Source organism: Pempheris klunzingeri, chromosome 14, assembly GCF_042242105.1.
Source record: "Pempheris klunzingeri isolate RE-2024b chromosome 14, fPemKlu1.hap1, whole genome shotgun sequence".
Classification (NCBI taxonomy): Eukaryota; Metazoa; Chordata; class Actinopteri; order Acropomatiformes; family Pempheridae; genus Pempheris; species Pempheris klunzingeri.
In genome coordinates this window covers 18,731,019-18,753,461 of record NC_092025.1, presented here as the reverse complement: position 1 = coordinate 18,753,461, position 22,443 = coordinate 18,731,019, and the positions used below count along the sequence as shown (strand labels likewise).

General features: G+C 41.0%; 2 protein-coding genes across 2 annotated transcripts; both read left to right on the top strand.

Annotated features, from left to right (window-relative positions):
- Nucleotides 1–272: 272 nt before the first annotated feature.
- On the top strand, nucleotides 273–8,875 carry vdac1 (voltage-dependent anion channel 1). The gene is made up of 9 exons (XM_070843454.1): nucleotides 273–348; nucleotides 2,627–2,696; nucleotides 4,000–4,049; nucleotides 4,472–4,624; nucleotides 4,738–4,790; nucleotides 5,402–5,629; nucleotides 6,555–6,705; nucleotides 7,258–7,315; nucleotides 7,758–8,875. Exons 2-9 carry the CDS (start codon nucleotides 2,630–2,632, stop codon nucleotides 7,847–7,849), a joined length of 852 nt encoding a protein of 283 aa, XP_070699555.1. The 5' UTR covers nucleotides 273–348; nucleotides 2,627–2,629; the 3' UTR covers nucleotides 7,850–8,875.
- Nucleotides 8,876–10,028: 1,153 nt separating this feature from the next.
- c14h5orf15 (chromosome 14 C5orf15 homolog) lies at nucleotides 10,029–16,804 on the top strand. Its single transcript, XM_070843929.1, has 3 exons — nucleotides 10,029–10,154; nucleotides 12,760–13,580; nucleotides 14,845–16,804. Exons 1-3 carry the CDS (start codon nucleotides 10,034–10,036, stop codon nucleotides 14,977–14,979), a joined length of 1,077 nt encoding a protein of 358 aa, XP_070700030.1. The 5' UTR covers nucleotides 10,029–10,033; the 3' UTR covers nucleotides 14,980–16,804.
- The last annotated feature ends 5,639 nt before the right edge of the window (nucleotides 16,805–22,443 follow it).

Here is a 22,443-nt window from a genome sequence, read left to right as displayed (position 1 = left end):
TGGTGTTAAGTATAAAGCAGAATAAAATGTAACTGCTCATGTTAAATAGAAATATTTCACCAAATGTGGAATACTTTGTTACTTCACACCTCCTACATAAGAATAAAGGCAAACAAATGACTTTACAGAGCTTGTGAGAAAACAGTGAGCCACACTTCCTCCGTACTTTGACATCGGGCGTGAACCGTCTTGCCGTTTGAGTGACTGTTGTATCTTTGACGACGACAGGCTGCCTCTCCGCTGCGTGCGTGTCCAGTTACGTAGGTGACGCACGCACCACCTCCCTCCTCTCTCCTCCCTTTGTGCAGTTGACAAGCCCCTTCTCGGTCAGGACCGGAGCACACTGAGGTACGTTATGTGTCTATTACTGTAAAAACTCCGCAGGCTTTATCTCCACCGCGCAGCTCTGTCGCTGCTTTCGGCCGGACGGACTCTGCCCTCCGGAGCCCGGAGCTGTCCGCCTCATTCAGCGATTCTGTAGCCGGAGTGGGATACGTGCACCTCGGCGTGCAGCACAGATGCTAGGCCTGCTGCTATGCTTCTTACCAACTGTTAGCTTGACGGCTAATGTCTTGCGGTGCGGTCATTTGACTGTGCAGGGTGTCAGTGGTCCGCAGTTTTTCAGGTAGCTAGAAATAAAGAGGCTTAAATGGCTTACGGTTTTACCCTCTAGACACTATACGGGCTCCCTGCCTGCCAACCGGCCTTTATGCCCCTCACTTGCCCGCTGTCCACCTTGGCAGCTAGCTAATGCTAATCTGTTAGCAGGCGAGGGCAGGGAGATGCTCCCTTCATAAACCTCTTTGTCTGAGTCAAGTGTCCAGTCAAGTGTTTTCACTCTGGACTGGAGGGACACTTGACTTTTCAGATCAGTTAGAGGTTTGTCTCACAGATTGGACTACAAGCAAGGTTTTGCAGATGGAGAGTAATAGACAAGTTCATGAATGATCCCCATCCTGCTATGAGCTTGATGCTCTTTCTTTTGTTAAGTTTTTTTTTTTTTTTTAACCTGATGATTATATATATTTATATGTAATTTATCAAGGATTATCCCAGGACACCTAAGTGACAATTAACTGGTTTCAGGGTTTTCCTAGTCCCATGTCCTCTACAGCCTGTGACATTTCTGCCTGTGGCCATGTGTGAAAGCTATAAAACTCCTCAGGCGCAGTGGGGTGTGTTGGCAGACTGTGTAGGTGGGTTAACGCAGGGCCAGTGGCTTAGTGGACATGCTATTTGTGTATGTGTTAACAGGCCCTGCAGATACGTGACATTAGTCTACTTCCTGTCCAAGTCCTTCTTTATGACCACAGTACACTGGGATCAGAGGGCAGGCCACGGAGGGGGTGGGGGTTTCCTGTATCCTGAATGGTCGAGGGGGTCTTGAGCTGGGCATGGACTTCAGGACATACCAAGGATGGAAGGACATTTGTTGTGTCTGAGCTGATGTTGCACTGTTATTTATGAAGGCAACATTTGACGTGGCGGCAGTAAATGTGTTAGTCATACTATCCTTCCAGCAAAAGGGTGGAGTAGTTGAGAGAAGGTGAGGCTGCCTATAAAGTCGATCGAACAGGCTTGAAAGGAATGAATTAGAGAGGAATCCCAAACTAGTAATGCACTGAAGTAAGGACTCTCTGATTCAATTTTTTCTCCATCATTTATTTACAAAAATAACACTTAATTGTAATTATTGTAGTATTATAGAATAGATGTAGTTCTTTGGATATAACAAATATGAATTGAGAAATTGTAAGCGCCAAGGTTGCTATTCACCTGGTAGACTGTTTAAATTCCTGTTCTATCTACTATCAATATGCACATATATGCTATCAATAGGCCTGCGTAACAACTGCTCCTCGATATCTGTTGCGCTACTGAAAAATAGAGCCTACATGTATTCTAGTGAAGAAATAGACATGTCTTGCACAACAGGCTGTTCAGGAAAATGAAGGACAAAGAAGTGCACACATACACGAGGGCAGCCAATCCAGTGGGTTAGCCGAGAGTCCGCTTTGTGCTTCAGTTTGTGGCCCTCATTGTTCTTTCTAAACTTGGCTTCTTCCACTTTGAAACATCAAATATGATTTAAAAAATTACTTAATTTGTCCTAAAATGTAAAATTGTTTTAAACAGAATGAGCACTGAGTAAGGAATCAATGAATGCGTCCATAATGTGTTGGCAGAGCTTTTAATTTGAATGTGTTTAAAATCACTAAACTTTAAATTACAGCTAATACCAAAATGTGACACCGGCAGATAAGCTGACACTGACAGGAATGTGAGTTTGAGTGAATGTATGTGTGCAGGCGTGAGAATCTCCACGTGTAGCTCGCATAAGCCAATAACTTCATCAGAGTAGTACCTTTTCCATCCATCTGTGACCTCCAGTTAGTCCCACCTTCCTCTTTCAGCAGCATTGCACTCTCCCCAAGCACGTTACATCAGACCTGTCAGTCCGCTCCTCTGCTGCGTTGCTGTGGACTCTGGCCTTCCTAAAGCTGCAGCACAGAGGGAAGACAGCTGGGATGTTATTTTTCAGAGAGTCTGCTGAATTTTTTTATTTTCTGCCTTGTTCTTTGTTGCAGCCTTGATCATCCTTTTTTTTTTTTTTTTCCCCTTGCAGATAATGGCTGTACCTCCAACCTACGTTGACCTTGGAAAGTCTGCCAAGGATGTTTTTACCAAGGGATACGGTGAGTACAAAGCAGCCACCCATACTCACTTGTGTCACCATCATTCACAGCAGTGTGATTGATACGGAGGAAAAAGGGTTCGCCGGCCCTTTAGATCTCATGTGATACTTGTTTAGCTCAAAACATGAAACATACCTCTGATGTAGAAAAATATATATTATAAAATAGCAGCATGTAGCACGTAGCATTCTATACCTCTTGCCATTGGAAGAAGTACTTTATAGTTTATCACTCTAAAAGTAAAATGCCTTCTTCCTATATTGTGCTGTGAGACTTCCTCTCAGAGATTGTATAAATCCAGCCCCTGCATACAACACACTGTTCACCAGATGAAAGCAAATGATTCAAACCAGTTACTAAAGTGTTTATAGCTTACCACCGGCTGGACACATGTTGAGGAATAGTACAGAGCCTGCAGTTAGAGTGGAAGTTGTTGGGGTGTGTTTCATGTGTACACACTGCAGCGCTCCGAGGGTTATTGAACGATGTAGGACATAGGGAATTCCCGGTTGTCGCAGCAGACTGATTCATATGTTCCATGAAGGCTGAATCACAGCAAGTTTGCCAGTGACTGTAATTACTTACTGTGGGCTTCGCTGAAGACTTATGCTGTCAGTGAAAAGCCTCAAAACTGAGAGTAGTTGTGAAGCTGATGACCGTTTCGCAGAGTGGGAGCTGCAGCTTTGGTGGGAGATGGACAGCGATGGGTGAATTGGTAGAAGGTTTAGTGACGGGAAAGCTGGTCCGAGTGAGGAATTGTATCAGGCCGGGAAGTTCGTGAAGACGGGACGGGACCTCTGGGTTGTGTGAAGTGTGTTTGGGTGAATCAATTGATGGCTGTAATATTGGTTAGGGCCAGGAACTGGGCTGTTAGCCTGAACCCTGTGGCTATTATTCATAACTGACAGCACTAATGTTCTCACAGAGTCTACATCAAATCAATACCTGCGTTTAGTCGGTGCCTTATGGATAACTTTAAACACACTCTGGAGGCTGATAAATGGGTGTTTCACAGACACCAATCAATGGCTCGATTTAATGTGTTCTGAGGGCTATAAAGGGATTCTTTAAATATGTATTAATAGAACTAGTATGGAATAATGTGGATGGTTGGGACTAATAGTATTGGTATTAAAGTAGTATTTGTTTTGAGGGCTATCCAGTGCGTGGGTTTTAGGAAGCCAGTTCTACTTCAATAATGAAATGTTTTTCATTATTTTCTAAAAATGTTATTAGATGTTAGATCTGTATTGTCATCCTGACATCATTTTAATCTCTTTTCATTAAATGTCGTCTCTTTCAGGCTTTGGGGTCATCAAGCTGGACTTGAAAACAAAGTCTGAGAACGGACTGGTAAGTCGTTGCCAGTCTTTATCGGTTTATCACAGCTGCCACTCCAGACTGCAGCCGGCCTATCATAGCTTAAGAGGCTCCTGGCTGATAATTAGGTGGCTGGTTATCTGATCTCCTATATGCTGCCAGGACACTTTGGCTTCTGCTACATGACTGATTTTAAACTGAGTTTGAGAAGATGCTGTGACAAAACAATTAAATATACTGTGTCTGAGTTTCCTTCAGGTATGAAGGTGAAAGGTGAATTGAATTGAATTGAATTGAATTGAATGTATTTCTTGAACTTGTAAATGCATCCTCTTGTGTAGTGAAGGTTGAATGCAGACACAGTGTTCAGTGTTATCAATAATGAGATAACCGTAACATGGTAATGTATCTGGCTAGTTAACTTGTCTGTGGGACTCCAATACTATCATCCGCAGGAGTTCACCAGCACAGGCTCTGCCAACACTGAGACCAGCAAGGTCGCTGGATCCCTGGAGACCAAGTACAAGTGGTCGGAGCATGGACTGACTTTCACAGAGAAGTGGAACACCGACAACACCCTGGGGACCGAGATCACCCTTGAAGACCAGGTTGGTGTTGGGGGGGCCAAGAAAATCTATAAAATGTATTAAAAAAAAAAAACAAGTTTGATTAAACTGAACCTTTATTTTTGTTTACTTTATCTCTCTTATCTTTTCCACAGTTGGCTAAGGGGCTGAAGCTGACGTTCGATTCATCCTTCTCACCAAACACCGGGTAAGAATTTGTCAGTGAGTTCAGTGAAATGTGGAGTGGTTGAGTGTTTCTTCATACGTTTTTAGAGCTACTGTGAATAGGTAAACACTTAATAGCAAAATAGAACTTAAGGACCTCCTTATGTAATACAGCAGATTGGGTCACCAGTTTATCTGAAAATGTTCAATGGCAGTTTACCTTTCCTGGCTCCTTTTTCTGCTCTTTGTCAGTGTGAATAGGATGTGTTGACATTAAGGTGTGTTGACATTAGGATGTGTTGACATTAGTATGTGCGGTCCCTCGTGTAACCAGCAGATATGCTGACTTGTCATGCTAAGGTCACTGCAACAGTGTCAGTGACGGTGCCGTTTGAAGTCATGAAACTCCCCAGCTCTTAAATTTGGGTAAATAAGTAAAGGGCACATTGCAAAGAGCTTTGGTTTTAGACATTTATGTCACACTGCTTCTAAAAATGGCTTTGAATCTGCATGACTAAATAGCTGCAGTCTGTAGCCCTGATAAACCACGCTTGTTTTTTAAAATGTCATTGTCGCAGCAGTGTGATGTTTGTAACTCCGGTAAACCTTCACTTCCGACATTAACAACCTGCTCTCTCATCAACATCCTGCCAGCAAGAAGAGCGGCAAGATCAAGACGGGCTACAAGTGCGATCACATCAACCTTGGCTGCGATGTTAACTACGACATCAATGGTACAGCCATCCACGGTGCAGCAGTGGTGGGCTACGAGGGCTGGCTGGCCGGCTACCAGATGACCTTCGAGGCTGGCAGGAACAGGATCACCCAGAGCAACTTTGCAGTTGGATACAAGACCGAAGAGTTCCAGCTTCATACGAATGTGTAAGAGCAGATGGTCACAAGCGGTGTGCTAGCATAGCTTCTTCCATTGGAATACATGCAATGCATTTCTCCTATACTGTTGAATCAATGTGGCTACTCCTCATCTTTGTGTAGTATTAGAGTTACATTATGAAAGGCCGTGGCATGCAATGAATTTGGTGCAAATCATGCTCGTGGAAATTGACGGTTGATGGGAGAGTGAATGTATATTGCCCTGATGCTTGAGGCCAGTTGGTTAGAGAAAAGATATTAATAGGAGCAGCACTGAAGTGTTTCTGAATAAGCACTTTGACACTCCATTTTGCATGCATGTTCAGTTTAATGCGAAGCTAACTATGCATAGAAGTATAAATTCTGATATTAAGTTAGTATTTCTGTCCTGTTGAACTTCAAAATAATGCACAGCTATAAGTGCAACAACTGAGCCCAGACGACTGACCTTGACTATTTTCTTGTCCTCGTCTGCCAGACTGACTTGTCGTCTCTTTGGCTGACTGCCGAGCGCCCAGGTGCCTGGCAGTTATTTTTGCACCCAGGTGATGGGATTTACTATATTGCAAGTGAGGTGGAGTGAGTGGTTGGCAGGCATAAAGGACCTCAGTGAAAAGACTGAGTGAGGTAGTGTCAGACAGTGAAAGAGAGGGAGGGAGGGAGGGAGAGAGAGGCAGGGCACAGTGTTAGTCTTGTTTCCTGCTGTGCCCCTGGCCAAGCCTGTCTGTTTCAGTCTACAGCTACAGTGGTTATGTGAGGTCAGTCAAAGCGTATTGCAGGCTTTATGAAAGCGACAGTGCACCCATCTGAGGAGCTCTTTAACAGACGCACAGGATGCAAAATTCCCCTTTGTGGGGAAAACATCACCTGCAGGGAAACGGCATTCGCACTGCAGCAACATTTACATTTATTCCAATCTGCTATTTTTCCTCAGAAATGATGGCACTGAGTTTGGCGGTTCCATCTATCAGAAGGTGAACGACCAGCTGGAGACAGCCGTTAACCTGGCCTGGACTGCTGGAAACAGTAACACCCGCTTTGGCATTGCCGCCAAGTATCAGATTGATCCTGATGCATCCTTCTCTGTGAGTAGTGTGTAACCTGAAGTAGTTGTTGTTGTGGTTGATCCAATGCTGGAGAGCTAAAGTTATTGGGGGTTATTTCCTGTTTTAGGTCACAATCTTGGTCGCATGTCCTATTTAGCTGCCTAACTTAAAAGACTGGGTGTAAGTCCATTATACATCACTTTTAGTTTGGCAAGAGAGAAGCCTCATCTGAGCCAAAACAGCCAGTAGGAGGAGCCTGTCTGCTATCGGGAGGCCCAGGCTATTTTAGTCCATCAGCTTTTAGTCCTTAAATCCCACTTGTAGCACTTAGCAGTTAGCGTAAATGGCTGTTTGTTAGTGTAATAAAATGTATTTTCTAACAACTAAGGTGTGCGACTTGCCGTTCTGAAGCAAAACTGTTTTAGTGGTCGGACTTTTGAATCATACTATCAGTTTCAGAAGTCAGTATGAATCACTGTTTAGATTTTGCTTGGTGCAGGCAATAAATTATCCAGCACTGGCATGATGAAATGTATCTGTTGGTAATATGTTTTGTTCTCTGTATGATTTTCCTTTGTGGTTCCCTTAAAGGCCAAGGTGAACAACTCCAGCCTCGTCGGCCTGGGCTACACTCAGACCCTGAAGCCAGGTGAGTGCCGTCTGTATATAATTTAGGGTCCAAAACACTGACCATGTTTAAAAGGACCACAAAATTTCAACATTTCATGAATTAAGACAACGCTATGAAACAGAAAATGCCATATTATAAGAACTGAGTCAAATTAAGATGTGTATGTGGATTATTCTAGTTTGTTTTATGACTGAAGGAACATTTAGACTTGAACAGAGTACACCTGGATCATGTTATGCATTTTTGATACACAGCTATTGATCTACCTGAGAATGTGTGCTACTACTTCATGTTATTCTTTGTTGATGTTCAGCTGAAACTAAAATGGTTATTAGAAGAGTTGTGAAGGGTCATTTATAGCCAACAAGTGCAATTTATTAGGGGTAAACATTAAGGAGCAAAAAATCTATAAACTAACATACTCTGTGCATGGCCTCTCCTGATACGTCCGTTTCTGCAGGCATCAAGCTGACGCTCTCCGCTCTCCTTGATGGCAAGAACATCAACGCTGGTGGCCACAAGCTTGGTCTCGGCCTCGAATTCCAGGCGTAGGAGGATGAGGCCGACGCCCTTCCAGTCCTCCCAGCACACATGCATTCCCCACCAAAAAAAAATCCAAATCCTTTATTGATTAGATAGCCCTCACAAAACCAGTTTCCCATAGACGTGCTACAGCTGGAAAGAAGACAGCATAAAGGTCAAGTCGTTCTTGTGACGATCTACCACTTTTAAAGGACCACTTTAAGGAAACATATTTTGAAAACAAAGAGCTAAGTTAAGAACAAAAAAACACAACCGTTTAACAGAGTTTTATCTTGAATTGTTTAGCTTACAAGGGAAAGGCACATTCATGTGGACCTCACTGTTTGTTATTTCACTACATTAATACACAATGCTTTAATTTGTGTGTCTCTCTCTCTGCTTTCCAATGCAGATAAAAGGGAAAATCAAAACGAGATCAGCCCGAAACGCATTAAGGGCTCGACACAGTCAGCGTACAGTTGAGTGGTCACACCACCAGGTGGTGCTGTTGTGTAGCATCGTTAAACACTCCTCGCTCTAAAGCTGTAGTGGTGAAATATCTGTTTTATTTTCACACTTCTGCACAGGAGAGCTCTAGTGTCTGTCTTGATATATATACAGTGGGAAAGGGTTAGTTGTCCTTGATGTAAACAGCTGTCAGTAGCTCTAAGAGACACTACACCCCAATGTGTACATTCTGTGTTTTCGTCTCACTTGTTTATTGTGTTTGTGCATTTGGTGTGAAACATGTCTTTTGTTACATAGCAAAAAGAATATTATTTTATTGTCAGTCTCGCATAGTTTAATCCACCTGTGAAGTCTTATGAAGGTTAAGACATGTTTATTCTTCCTGGTCGAGCAAATGAAAGGAAACCTATCATGCACACAGTTAAAGGCCTCCGGACAAGAGTTACAGTACTTCCTTGAAGGTGGATGAAAATACTAAATGCAGTGGACAGGAAATGGTAGTCTTCCACAACTGGTTATGGGAATCATGCATAGTGTACTCGACAGTATTGTCATTCCCTGAATTAAATAAAGAACATCTTGAACCGGTTTCTGATTGTTTGATCCTCTGCCTTTTGTCACATGATGACCTGCATCGTGTGATAATTTCAACCCATGTTCATGGAAAAACTGGAAAATCATTCGAACTGGCTATTTGTGACAGCTGAAGGTGATGGAAGAAGTATTTTGAAGCAGAAGATTACATGGTAACTTATATTGTTTTATTGTTGGGTTATTTGAAATTCATTCTGCAGATTCAACTAACTTTTGTTATTGACATATCAATGTTTTTCTCATTAATTGATCTTTAAATCATTTTGTCCTTCAATGATGCCAAAATGTCCCCTAGGTATCTTCTTTAAATCACTTCTTCAATCAACACAGTTCAAAATCCTAAAATTAACAATGCCATGAAATAAAGCCAGAATACCTCAACATAAACAGTTAGTTGACTGAATGGGAGGAAAACTTGAAACATCTTTTGACATGTTCAAATATCTGCGTAAGCAATTGTGTAGCTGTGATAACTGGAAAACATCTGGTTTTGGCTAGTATGAATATTAGACAATTGAATTATCATTTCTTATGATCAGAAGTAAAAAGCTGCGACCATGACAGCTGACTCTGAACAATGTCTTGTCTATGGATTGTCTTTATCCACAATGTTCTGGCCTATCATTGCTTTATCATCATCAACTTTATAATAAACCTGAACATAAAATCTGTGTGAGGTCTCAGTGACCCCGGCTGTAAAACAAGGTGAAATTAAATGGATTTTCATACACTTTATGGCTGATTGTTATCTCCCAAATCCCAAATAAGTTTCTTATTATTTGAGTTTGCTTATGTGAGATTAAATAAGGCATTAGGCCTCACTGGGGTCTAACTGTTAATGTGATTATGCATAGTCTTCTCCATATGACATATAAAACAAAGATGGAAAAAGGCAACCACTTTTACACACCTCTCTCATGCAGCAGTGAGGTTTGTAGTCCCCAAACAATCAGTCAATTTGGTATTGAAACAATATTAAATTCTTTCAATGCTTTCTAACCTGTTCACAAACAGGATTATCAGGTATGTGGACACAGACACAGACACAGACACACACACACACACACACACACACACACACACACACACACACACAGACGGAGTGTATGTAGCCATGCTAAGCCACGCCTCTTCGGTTACTCACGCAGCAACATGGCGACGTACAGGAAGATGGGGCGAAGCGGAGGAAATATTTGTGCTCTTTCTCTGGTTATTTTCGTCCAGTTGTTAACCAGCGGCTGCCTGTCAGCTCCGCTAAGCATCACGACGCCAGGTACGTCTTACTTTTGTGATGAGCTGATATTATTACTGATTTTTAACCAACCAACAGGACTGCTAACGCTAGTCGGCTAGCTAGTGTCAGGCAGCTAACGTCACTGTAGCTAGTTTTGCTAGCACGTCATGCTAACAACCACCGTGTCAGGTGAGGAGGGACGATGACAGGCTGCCTGTGTGTCCCGGAAAAGTAAACAAAAAAGCTGTATTTCTCTAACTCTAGTCCTTAGAGAAGTATTACATTATATTTTAACAAAGTATTTCCCCAGTTATAAGGAGTTAAATGAGGCTTTAAAGGATTTGAATGTCTTGTTTGTCATTGGAAATATTTCCACGTTAATGACATTAACCAGTCTAGACTCTATTTGTACTTTTATTTGAACAGCTGATTATTGGCCTTAACAGTGTTTTAACCAGTCTTAACGACAGTCTAAAGGCGCACCAAGACCATAGTAGTCATCTATAAACAGGAAGTAGTTTGTTATTTTCTAATGAAGCTCGACAACCTTACAAAACATTGTATTATATACACATTTAAAATCGAGCAGCTAGCTTAAATGTCTGTTATATGATAAGTCCAGTGATAATGCCATTGTGCTAGTTAAAGGGTCAACTTTGTGTTCCTGAGCAGCACTGATTTGTGGTGTCCAGATGTCCTTGTCATATATCTGAGCTGTTAATTTACCCCCTGTCAGTCCAGTAACTTTCTTCAGAGGCAAAACCTTTTGAAGTTTAGCATCAAGGCACTGGGAGCACTGTAAAGGCTGTGAAATAGCTCTCAACTACAGGCTCTGTCTTGCACCAATGGACTTTGACTATATGTAGTTTAGTGGCGTAAATCTGTTGAGGTGAAGACAGTAGTGTTGATAACCTCGTCTGTGTCCTCTTTTCTTTTTAAAATGAAGATTGTGTTCATTAACTTCTTTTATGAGCAACTGTAGGGTCCCAGCTTTGTGTTTGCAGGGAAAAATCACCTCTCTGGCTTATTTCTTCTTAATAATGTCATCATACCCAAACAGCTTATATCTACATGTATGTAGATATAAGCTATATAAGATATGTTATGACAAAAATGCAGTGATACAACAAAAATGCACGCAGACATAAACTATTTGGCTGATGTATTTGTAATGCAAGTTTTATGATGAGGCATTAATAATGGAGCTTTTACCTACATTGTACCCATGTAGCCTGGAATCACGTCAGTGTCAGTATCTTATGTAGCAAATAGCATTTATAGCTTTCATCTCGTTGTGCAACACTGTGTTGTAAAATGATAATAAATGGACCTTGCACCTTTTTACATTTCATCCTCCTTTTACGTCATTTAAATTTACATAATGTTTGGTATTCTATCTTGAAAATCATTTATGAGCTTATGTTGATACAAAGGGAGGTTGACCTTAACTTGATCAGCCACTAACCTGCTTAGTTGTTTACTTAACTTGTAACAAGCTATAAAGAGCGAAATTACAGCTGTGTAGTTGACATGGAGGCTGGCAGACTGTTGAGCCAGGCTTGGTCTTAATTTACCAGCAGTAAGCTAGTGGCTATGTAACTTTTGGGCATTATAGAAATATCATATGGATTTAATCTGAATAAAACTGACCCCGAAAGTCAAAAGAGTGAAAGTTTAGCAAGAGTGGAGGGAGACCTAGCTTTTATTTGTTGATGAGATGTGTGATTTAAGGAAATATTGCTGAAGAAAATACAAAGATATTAAGACATTTGCAAAGTGTAACCCAGCTGCTTAATCTTAAAGGCTGAATATTCTTCCTGCTGTTCCATGAAGCAAAGCCCATAACTACCACAAAGCTGCCACAAAGATCTCCTGTTCAGTGATTATTTATGCTGGCCATGACCCATGTATATGAATAGTCCCTTTCTTCTCTAGGGGACGTCTTACTCCGTGCTTCAAGTCCCCAGTGTTCTCCTCCCGTCCCTTCCTAAGCAACGCCTACGAGTCCCACAGGACGGAATAATGTTGACACTTGTTGGTTAAATGGTGTTATTGATACAGGAAGGCTGGCTGGATGCAGACTATGTTCAGCTCTTATTTAAAAGTTCAGCCGGTAACTGATTTAGCTGGAGAGATTCTTGAAAATTAAAGCACTTAATTGTGTGGTATGAAACTGAAATGCTATGTCTGTCATACTGCAATCTTTATGAACTTAAATAAAACCTGGCTAACACAGATGTATATTCAAACCTCCTGTTAAAAGTCAGAAAACATGTACAACAAAGTACAAATGTCCACTTTACAGCTTTTCTGTGGTGGCTGGAGGGTTAACTGTCTTGTCCAAGGGTGTTTTTAGATTACAGCCTGAGTAGACAGACTTGTTTTCCAGCCTGCAGGTGTGATCACAGTGTGTTTGTATGACATTATGGATATCTGTAGTAAGACTACAAACATAAAAGAACAAGATTTTTCTGTTATTTCCTAAATTGACTTAGTGTGATGGAGAAAGTGTTGTTCTTGGAAAAGTTTGACACCGGATGCATATTTTTGTTACTATGCAAACATTTAAAATTGATATGTTTATTTCATCAACTGTATTTTTGTCACCTAATATATAATGGCCTGTATTGTTATTCCCTCACAGTGTCAAACAAACAGACTTCAGTGGGAACCATGTCTCAAAATCTTACTTTGAACGCTACAAACAAGGAAAGAAATGGCACAGAGTCTCTGTCACCTAAACAGAGTCCATCAGCTTTAACGGATTCCAAGAACCGTACAGCACTTGCTGTCAATGACTCTGCAACAACAGTGGGAGAGGCTCCTAAAGACAACCTCACGACAGCCGTTCAACCGCAAACAACGTCCAAAAAGATGGAGGATACTCATGCAATCACCGTCATTGGTGCCTCTGAGAAGCAGCAAGGATCTGTCAGCGATGGCAACACAAGTCCAGACAAGGATAAAAATAGGACAACAGTGAAACCAGCTGCCTCTAAAACCACTTTAGCCTCTACACCAGAAGCCCCCACCACCTCCCTCAGAGCCCCTGAACAAGTCAAAACGGAAGTGCCCAAAGAACCTGGCTCTGACTCCAAAATCTCCAACGCCCTGAACCCGTCCACAGAGCCGGTCACTGAACCAGACCTGCTGCAGACCACTGACAAAGAACCAGTACCTCGCATTGGTCTGGACAATTACACAGATGAGGAGGATGACGATGACGACGATGAAGGCACCTACGGGGACAGCGACGACGGTGACAACATCGGCGGCATATACGAAAGCAACGATGACCGCAAAGACCAGGCTGTGAACAGGCAGCCAGGTGGGATGGAGCTGACCCGGTATAAGGGAGCAGACAGCTACAACACAGAGGATGAGGACTCCCACTTCTTCTTTCATCTGGTCATCCTGGCTTTCCTGGTGGCAATTGTTTACATTACCTATCACAACAAGAGGAAGGTGAGTGTCGGCATGACGACAGCCCGGCAACTACTCAGGATGTAGAGACCAGAGATGATGATGATGATGATGATGATGATGAAGTGTTGTTTACACAGGACTGATATTAGCCCAGCAGTATTATGTGAGAGCTGTAGAGATGGCATGTGATTGTAGTCTCTAGAGAGATGTGTTTATTTATTTATTTACATTCCTGTACAAAAGAGACAGTTTTCAAATTATTAATGAATTTATTGAAAATTGATCTGTAAACATTTTGTTATTCATTCTTAAGTTAAAGTTAAACTAAACTGCTTTTTTGCTTTAACTATCATTATGAAGTAAGTGTGATTGCACAGTGTAATGGCTAATAATAATGAAACCATCAGCGTTGAGATTGGTCCCCTACAAAGTTTGCTTTCGCTATGCAATTCTGAAGGCATTCATTATATTTAATCAGTAAATATCACAACCTAGTTAGTTAGCTAGTTTTCCTGCGGTGGCCTTTCAAAAATTAGCAGTGATGAAAGTTACTATATTCTGTTATGATGTAGGAGTTGATAAGCAGATGATTGACTATTTGAAGATGTCCATCTGATTGTCTTTGTGACAGCAGCACAATAATACCACTTAGAAACCTCTAGGGTGGGAAAAGTTCAGTTTCCTACTTCCACTTAATTCTTTTGGATCACTGAGTAGAAAAACGAAGCCTTTTTATACCCAGAGCCTGAGATTTCACCTTGGGCTCGGGACCTTTAGGGGTATTTTTCACATTTTCTTTGCATTTCTTGACATATCATAGACTAAACAATAGATTAACTGAAAAAATAATCAGTAGATTAATAAATGTTGAATAATGTTTGAGGTAAAAATGATCAGATACAGTAGTGTATCATGAAAATACACTTTCAGTGCAACCAAAGTTAGTGCCTGAAATATTTTGCTTATGTGACCAGTTTTCATTTACTGTATCATACATCTTGGTTGAAACAGTTTGTTCTAGTCACCATGTGTAATGTGGAATGTATGGTCACATTTAGCATATGGTTATTTTTTTTATCTCTTTAGTTTCATTTCTGTGGAATCCTAATAGGAAGGTTTTATATGGTACATTGTGCTGACCCCATGTAAATTTGGGTCTTACAGCTGAAGCAAGGAGTCCAATTATGTAGTCTTTCATCTTTTCTGCTAGCCTGTCAACCAGGAAATTTGACTTGATCAGCACTTGTACATCTATCACATTAATTTGATTCTTATCTGTATTCTTTTTTTTTTTACTTTTCAGATCTTCCTCTTGGCTCAGAGCCGCCGCTGGAAGGACGGACTGTGTTCCCGCAACACCGTGGAGTATCACCGCCTGGATCAGAACGTCAACGAAGCCATGCCGTCCCTCAAGATGACCCGCGACTACATTTTTTGAAGCACGTTCAGAAGAAAGGAAGGTCCGGACCTCCACAGAGCCAGTTGGCCGTCCTGCCTGGGCAGTTGCGTTGTCGAGATGCTGTGCTTTGTCATGGAGCTTGATTGATGCTTTCTCTTGTTTTAAAGGCCAACAGGAGAGCGGAGGTGTAACTTTTTTTTTGGATAGAATAATGTTTGTTCGGGACTTTTTCCATTGTCTGCATAGAGAGATTTTTACTGTTTATGTGTTATTCTCATTTGTTATATCACTTAAATGTTATTTTTTTGTAAATTAACTTCTTGGGATTTAATATTTTGGTTTTTTTGGGGGGGGGTCTTATATAATTTTTGGGATTGTTTCAGCCTTATGGTCCCTCCACGCCTGTTTGTGTTTTCCATCGTGCATATGCTCTTAATATGTTTAATGCTCACTTTAAGAATAGGACAAAGTACATGTTAATGTAACTTAGGTCATAATTTATTGCTTAATTGCAACAGCTGATTATTTTCCTCATGTTTAATAATAGATTTCTCTCTCCGCAGTTAGCCAAGACATAAATTGACACACAGCTGCTTTTCAAAGCACTTGTTGTGTCATGCATACTTTTATATTGTAAAAATTATATTGTGCAAAAAGCAGCAGTCTATGAGAACATGAAACATATATATGTATATATGCAGTCACTCCAAAAATTGTCCACCGCTCATGTGGAAATGGTCTGTTTGTCATAGATCTGACTGCAAGTAAAATACTGTAGACCACACTTTAAAAAAGTGCAACTTTAAAATTGATTTAAGTATGAATAATAATAAGAATCTATTCCTTACTCTTTTATACAGAATTAATTGGAAGTAATATTTTTTTTAATCTAACAAAGAAAGAAGTCATCATAGAAAATGTAGTTAAATTTTCTTAAACTTTGACACCACCTATTTCCCTATCACACCAATAGCCTGCATTAATTGCATTAATAGCCTTTTCATTTTGATTTTACAGTATGTGAGGGACGTAAAATCCCTATTACATGGTGGGAAATTAAGCTGCACATTAAGCATCAGGTCCAGGAGGGTGAATACTCTTCAGGCGAGGGGTCTGTTCATGTGCTTAAGCCATTTAAATGAAGACAGATGCTGTATATTGTTCAGGTTAGAATGTACTAATATAATGTATGGGAGAAGCTTTTATTGCCAGACCTTTTCCCCGTTCATCAGTTTATATGTAACTTGTCTAATACAGTACCTCTTCTAACACCCAGATTTTGCTATGCAGAAATCCTGGGGCTGGCCCTCTTTGTTTTATGACTTCGGTGAAGTCTCTATCAATCATTTATGCTCATCATTGTGTTGTGTTCCCTCATGCCCACCCAGATCTTTTAGTTTTTCCATCCCCTCCTGTCAGAGTACAGCCTGCTAGACCGGCATCTCTGTTCGTGAGGACTTTTGCCCGCTCTGTGTAGCCTGATGTTCACATGAGAACCAAAACAAAAAAAACCCCAACAAAAAACAACCACATTGTTTGTCATGACTCTTGACTTTTAATCACAGCCACATGCTCTTTGTCTGTCTGTTGCCATCTCATGCCTTCAGTTGTAATGCCGTAACTGCCACATCAATCCACATATTATCAGTCTCTTGTCGCCTTCTGCCAGTTGTTTTCAGCTGTCTTGTCCACATACAAGTTGCACGGTGGGTAGATAGATAAATAATGCGATTTGCACTGTGCTAGAATATGAGGGGAGGATGCGTCCTGTGAAAAGGTGATGGCTCAACACTGCTCTTGCAATCAACAGTAGAAACTGTACAATCTCTTCTTTGTCAATAAAGCACAAATTGTGTACAGAGTCCTCCCCGTCTTTCATTTGTATGACTGATGCTTTCATGTTTGACCTGCTCAAGTGATAAATCAAAGATGCTGACAGTTTTTTTCAAGGCAAATTAAAGTGTTGACATCAGAGAGCCTCCTGTTATCTGGCTCTTCACTCTAAATGTCCAGCTCAACTACGTTTGCTTCGCTAACTACACTGGACACTTTGCTTACTGCACATTCACTTTGATCTCCTTTGATTGTAATAGGCTCAGAGGTTGCATCCTTTCATTATGGCAGCCACATGCTAAGCTGAAAATCTGTATTTAAAAGCTAATGTGAATTTTTATAGAGCTAAAAGTTCAAAGGGTGCTTAGAGTTTAGAACAGACAAACCTACATGTGGCAAAAATTGAATTGTACTTTCTCTGCAGGAGACCGTTTTTACTACATTAGATTCTGTTTTCAAACTTTGATTTACTACAAATGAATTAAAATGAAATTCAAAGCATTTGCTACGGAGCAACAGGTTGAAGAATCTTATTTTTTCAACCAAAATACTTGAGGGTACACACCAGTATTAGGGCTGCCGGAAGAAAAAAAAGAAGCAACTTCACCACAAGGAGGCAGTATACACACACAAATGACTGACCAGACGTGTTTCCGTTGTCACACTGTCTGCTGTGTCCTTAAACAAATTAAATAATAGCGGAGTGTTACCACATACTGCGTACGATACAAAGCAGAAAGTGTGTATGAGGGTGTGTAACTGGCTCCACATCAAAATGTTGACTGAGCAAATGAAAATGTAATTTTGCAATTGGATTTCCACTGCTTTCCCTCTCAGCGTGACACAAATCACATATCAGCATAATAAAGGAGAATTGCAGCTGAAAACACTTTTACACTTTTTCTAATGATGTGTGGTGGGAAACATATGCGCCGTGATTACCCAGAATCTCTCAAAGACACCAAAGGGAGAAAAAAAAAACAAAAACACAGTGCCTCTGGGTCTCTGCTCGGATTCTTTAATGTCACACAACACCACGGAGATGGATTTTCAGGATAGCAAGAAGTATAAAAAATGTATCGTGTCTGTCCGCCTGTCTTTTAAAGTTGGTAAACAGCGCAGAGTGACAGGACAGATGGGAGCAAAATGAAAGAAGAAAGAAAGACAGACCAAGTTTGACATGCATATCTTTGACTGTCTAGTTTTGATTAATGGTTGCCACAGTCTGTTCCTGCAGCAGAGTTAGTCCTCATGTACTACAGACCTACACATAAACATAGTCATAAACCAGCAAATTCCCCTCAAATCATTCAGCTGTACTATAAACCACAGCACAATATAAAGGACTCTCACTTTATTATATTATTATCTACTAGTTTTACTTATATATATATATATATATATATATATATATATATATATATATATATATATATATATATATATATATATATATATATATGTTCCACAAATTATTATGTCCTGTCTAACAATTGTTTTGTGGTAATCAAAAGTGATACGAAGTAAGATTCCTATTGAATACGATTTTGAAGTAACATTGAATCTAATAATGTCAGTCATCAGTAAAAGATAAAAAGAAATAAATATTTTCTTATAGTTTGAACAAAATTGCATGAAAACTCCACCGAACACCAGAAACTATATAACTTTGGGGATTGAATCTGTCACAGGACATTAGAGTCAATCACTCTCAGGATTTGGTTTCAACCTTTTCCAAATTCTCATCTCTGTTTCTGTAGCGAGGTGTGTGAAAGGTCACAGGTTTGACCCCTTTGTGTCCCATCAAAACATCCTCCAGGTGTCTAAAATGTAAAAGCTGAGGATGAAGAAGCAGCACGTGATGGCTGCTGGGTGCTGTCATCAGCAGATAAGATAACCAGGCTTTGTGGATATTTGTACAAAGTTATCTGTCTGAGAGACAGCAGCAAATGAAATCTACCAGCCGGAAAAACTCTCAACTACTTTTGATCACTGGAGGGTGAAAATCGTGACAATGTTTATCCAGTAGCTTTTGGTGTCTAACTTTCAAAAGCGTTTCTTCGTGAGAACAACACCGTCCAGCTGAGGTACCTAAACATTTTAATACTTCCTATTTTCAATATTTTGTTTTGAGAAGTGCAGTGAAATTAAGGATCACTTCATTATGGGTGATGGTTGGTGTTATTGTACCTCAGCATCATCTGCCTTCATTATTATTCACCAGTTTAATGCACCACCAGAGAGGCTGAGTGGACTGGTTATAGTGGGACAGAGAGGCTGAGTGGACTGGCTATAGTGGGACAGAGAGGCTGAGTGGACTGGTTATAGTGGGACAGAGAGACTGAGTGGACTGGTTATGGTGGGACAGAGAGGCTGAGTGGACTGGCTATAGTGGGACAGAGAGGCTGAGTGGACTGGTTATAGTGGGACAGAGAGGCTGAGTGGACTGGTTATAGTGGGACAGAGAGGCTGAGTGGACTGGTTATAGTGGGACAGAGAGACTGAGTGGACTGATTATAGTGGGACAGAGAGGCTGAGTGGACTGATTATAGTGGGACAGAGAGGCTGAGTGGACTGGTTGTAGTGGGACAGAGAGGCTGAGTGGACTGATTATAGTGGGACAGAGAGGCTGAGTGGACTGGTTATAGTGGGACAGAGAGACTGAGTGGACTGATTATAGTGGGACAGACAGACTGAGTGGACTGGCTATAGTGGGACAGAGAGGCTGAGTGGACTGGTTATAGTGGGACAGAGCGGTAATGTAACAGTAGCATATCATCCAAAAATACAATGCAATAACACTTACTCAGAGTACATTTTTACTTTCTATCTAAGTACATTGTTACTTGAGTACATTTTCTTTAAAGTAGGAGTTCTTTTACTTGAGTACAAACATTTTTGCAAACTGGCATCAGTTACTATTGTAAACAGACAGGCTAATGATATCCAGGCACGAAGGATGTAATATGTTTTTATGCAGAGTTTGTGGCTTCATGAAATTCAGCCAGAATTGGCAAATTATTGTTTGCTTGATTTAGATAATTAGACATCTAATAATGTTGCAAATCATCTCAGCTTAATGGGTGTAACCCCTGCCTTTGTTTGGACTAATTATGACAGTAATGCAGGTGGCAACAAGATTCAGGCAAGTACGGCCATCACCTAATAACTCAGAAATGCAATAAAGGCTTAAAAAGCTGCAGGTTTACTGTCTGAAAGTTTTTTGTTTTTTTTTTATTTCCAGCAGAAAGGCAGATCATTAAATTCTTCCCATGGTAACCAGGAGAGGACAAGCAGCAAAGCAATCAAAGCAGCCTAAAGCTAGCTTTATGGAGATAATTCACACAGCTGGAATACATCTTTGACCAATCGGATTTCTTGTGTGAAACTACCCATTCTGATGGATATTGATTGATTTGGCTTCCCCTTAATAATTTCTGTATTTTCAGCATCTGCTGGATTAGGTCGGCCCAATATTTATAACCCCTGTCCAGCAGATATCCGTTTTTCACTGAGATGTCGATATATTGAGCGTCAGGAGACCTAGAGGTATGGCAGATAAAACAGTTGGGTTAAGGCCAGAGCTTATCAAAGCACATGCTGTGATCAGATCATGCAGTCTGGCCTATTGGCTAACTCCTCAAAGAGAGCGGTCAAGGGGAAGACTCGCTCTGATGAGTCCTGCTTGAGGACAGGTTTGAGTAATGATGGACTTCAACATCAACCCTCTGCTCAACCGACGGCGTTTGCAAGTGTGTAAAATGCTGTTTTATAAAGGAGGGTGGATATAGATCAGCCAAAGTGTGGGACAGTGCAATTATGTCAATTCAGCAACTGGACATTCATAAAAAAAAAAAAGTTGATTGTATCTGGTCTTGCACAGGATACAGTGCTGTCACTGCAATGTCTTCTGATATTTTTCTACTTATATGGTAGAACAGGAGGGAATATAATGATGTTGTTTCACTGGGACTCTGGGAAATTATTTTTAGGGAAGGAAAGTACTCATAGAGTATCTATCTTTCCTCATCAGCTCCCATCAAAATGCCCCTGACCCCCAGTTGATCCCATTTATTAAATAGTCTGCAGCCACCAGTAATGTGGTCCCAGTGCACAGCCACCACCTGGGTGTGTGCACGTGTCCATGTGTGTGTGTGTGGAAGTTCAGTGAGTGAAGGCATCATCATTCTGTCACTTTAACACTCATTCAAATCACGACTGAAATTGAATATTATCCCACCAAGAATGACTGTTTTATTATTTAAGTAGACTCCCAGATATATATTACTTAAGGTTTTTAGCTGTTTTAGCTAGCTGTAGTGTGATATTCTGTGTGGAGTATGTTGTTCTGACACAATTTGACCTACTTGTCAGGTGCGTAAAGCAGGGAAGGGAAGCAATCTCCACGGATTAAAACTCCACCAACACTTGTAGCAGTGAAAGACTGACACATTTCAGCCCCACAGGTCTGAAATGTGTCTCATAAAAAGAAGCTTCTCTCATACCAGTGTTTCTGGAGTTTTGCAATATCCCATGTTATATCACACCAGTTCTACTTGGGAAAGGTCTAACAGGTGACTTGAGAATCATGTTGTACACGTATTGTTGTCCTGCCATACGCTGGGAGGCTGTCTACTATACCTACTCCCTTTGGACGGCACAGTACTTTCTAAAGGACTGGATGAATAGTAATAAATACGGGTCAGAGCGTGGGTTCTGTTGGTGGCACAGAAAGATCAAGTACAGCTTGGTGTTGAGAGTGGGATGTTCATCCACGGGCCTCTGTAAAGACAAAATAGGCTGGGATTTATTCAAGCTTTCAGGCGTTTGGTGGTCAGCACTGTAAGAGGCGTTTATAGTTCCCCTTTGTGGAAAATGCAAACATCTTCTTTACCTTTTGTAAACCCGAGGGGTTCCTCGGTTACTTTTCCAGTTTCCTTTATATTTAATTTCCTCTCTGTGTGTTTCATAGCCCAGACTCTCCCAGGAGCCGCACATTATATCCACTGTCCGGGCTTTATGTTTTTCTCCATTCTGTTTTATCTCTGAGTTTTGTGTCTCTGTGTTGACAAAGCTCAACTGACCTTGTTCTTTATCTTCTGCTTGGCTGGCATTAAGAGTGGAGCCCCTTGCTTTTCTCTTCTGCTCAAAAGAAAATACAGGGGCCATCATCTTTATGTTTTGAGAGGAGAAAGGCTCAGCGACGTGCCAGAGAGGCAGAGAGATAACCGGGGTGGGGGGGGTGGGGAAAGATCATGCAGAGGTATTCATTAGAAAAACATACTGTGGTGTGATGCACATACAATATCTTAATATGGGAGAGAATAGAAGGAGGAAAGGCTTGAACATGTGTATGGTGCATATATATGTGTGAATGTGTCCTTTATTTCTCTTCATGCCTCTGTCCTTCTCAGGGGTGGTTCTAGGATTAGTAGGGGTGTCTATAGCACCTCATTCACACTCAAAGTACATGTCTTAATTACTGAAAAAAAACTGTGTGCTTGTTTGCTTTTCATCTTAATTATGAATTGTGACGTCAAAGATATCAGCCTAGTAGTTAGTAATTAGTATGAGTATTAGTAGACGCTGAAGGACAGTGTTTACTGTGTGTGTGTGTGTGTGTGGCTGAGTGAGTAAGAGTGACAGTCGATGCGAGTGGAGCAGAGCGAA

Bases quoted from the DNA above. Each gene is read 5' to 3' on its own strand.
- c14h5orf15 (XM_070843929.1), top strand. From the start codon at position 10,034: ATGGCGACGTACAGGAAGATGGGGCGAAGCGGAGGAAATATTTGTGCT. The intron at 10,155-12,759 runs GTACGTCTTACT...ATTCCCTCACAG, and splicing joins GCTAAGCATCACGACGCCAG to TGTCAAACAAACAGACTTCA. The intron at 13,581-14,844 runs GTGAGTGTCGGC...TTTACTTTTCAG, and splicing joins CCTATCACAACAAGAGGAAG to ATCTTCCTCTTGGCTCAGAG.
- vdac1 (XM_070843454.1), top strand. From the start codon at position 2,630: ATGGCTGTACCTCCAACCTACGTTGACCTTGGAAAGTCTGCCAAGGAT. The intron at 4,791-5,401 runs GTAAGAATTTGT...ACATCCTGCCAG, and splicing joins TCCTTCTCACCAAACACCGG to CAAGAAGAGCGGCAAGATCA. The intron at 5,630-6,554 runs GTAAGAGCAGAT...ATTTTTCCTCAG, and splicing joins TTCCAGCTTCATACGAATGT to AAATGATGGCACTGAGTTTG.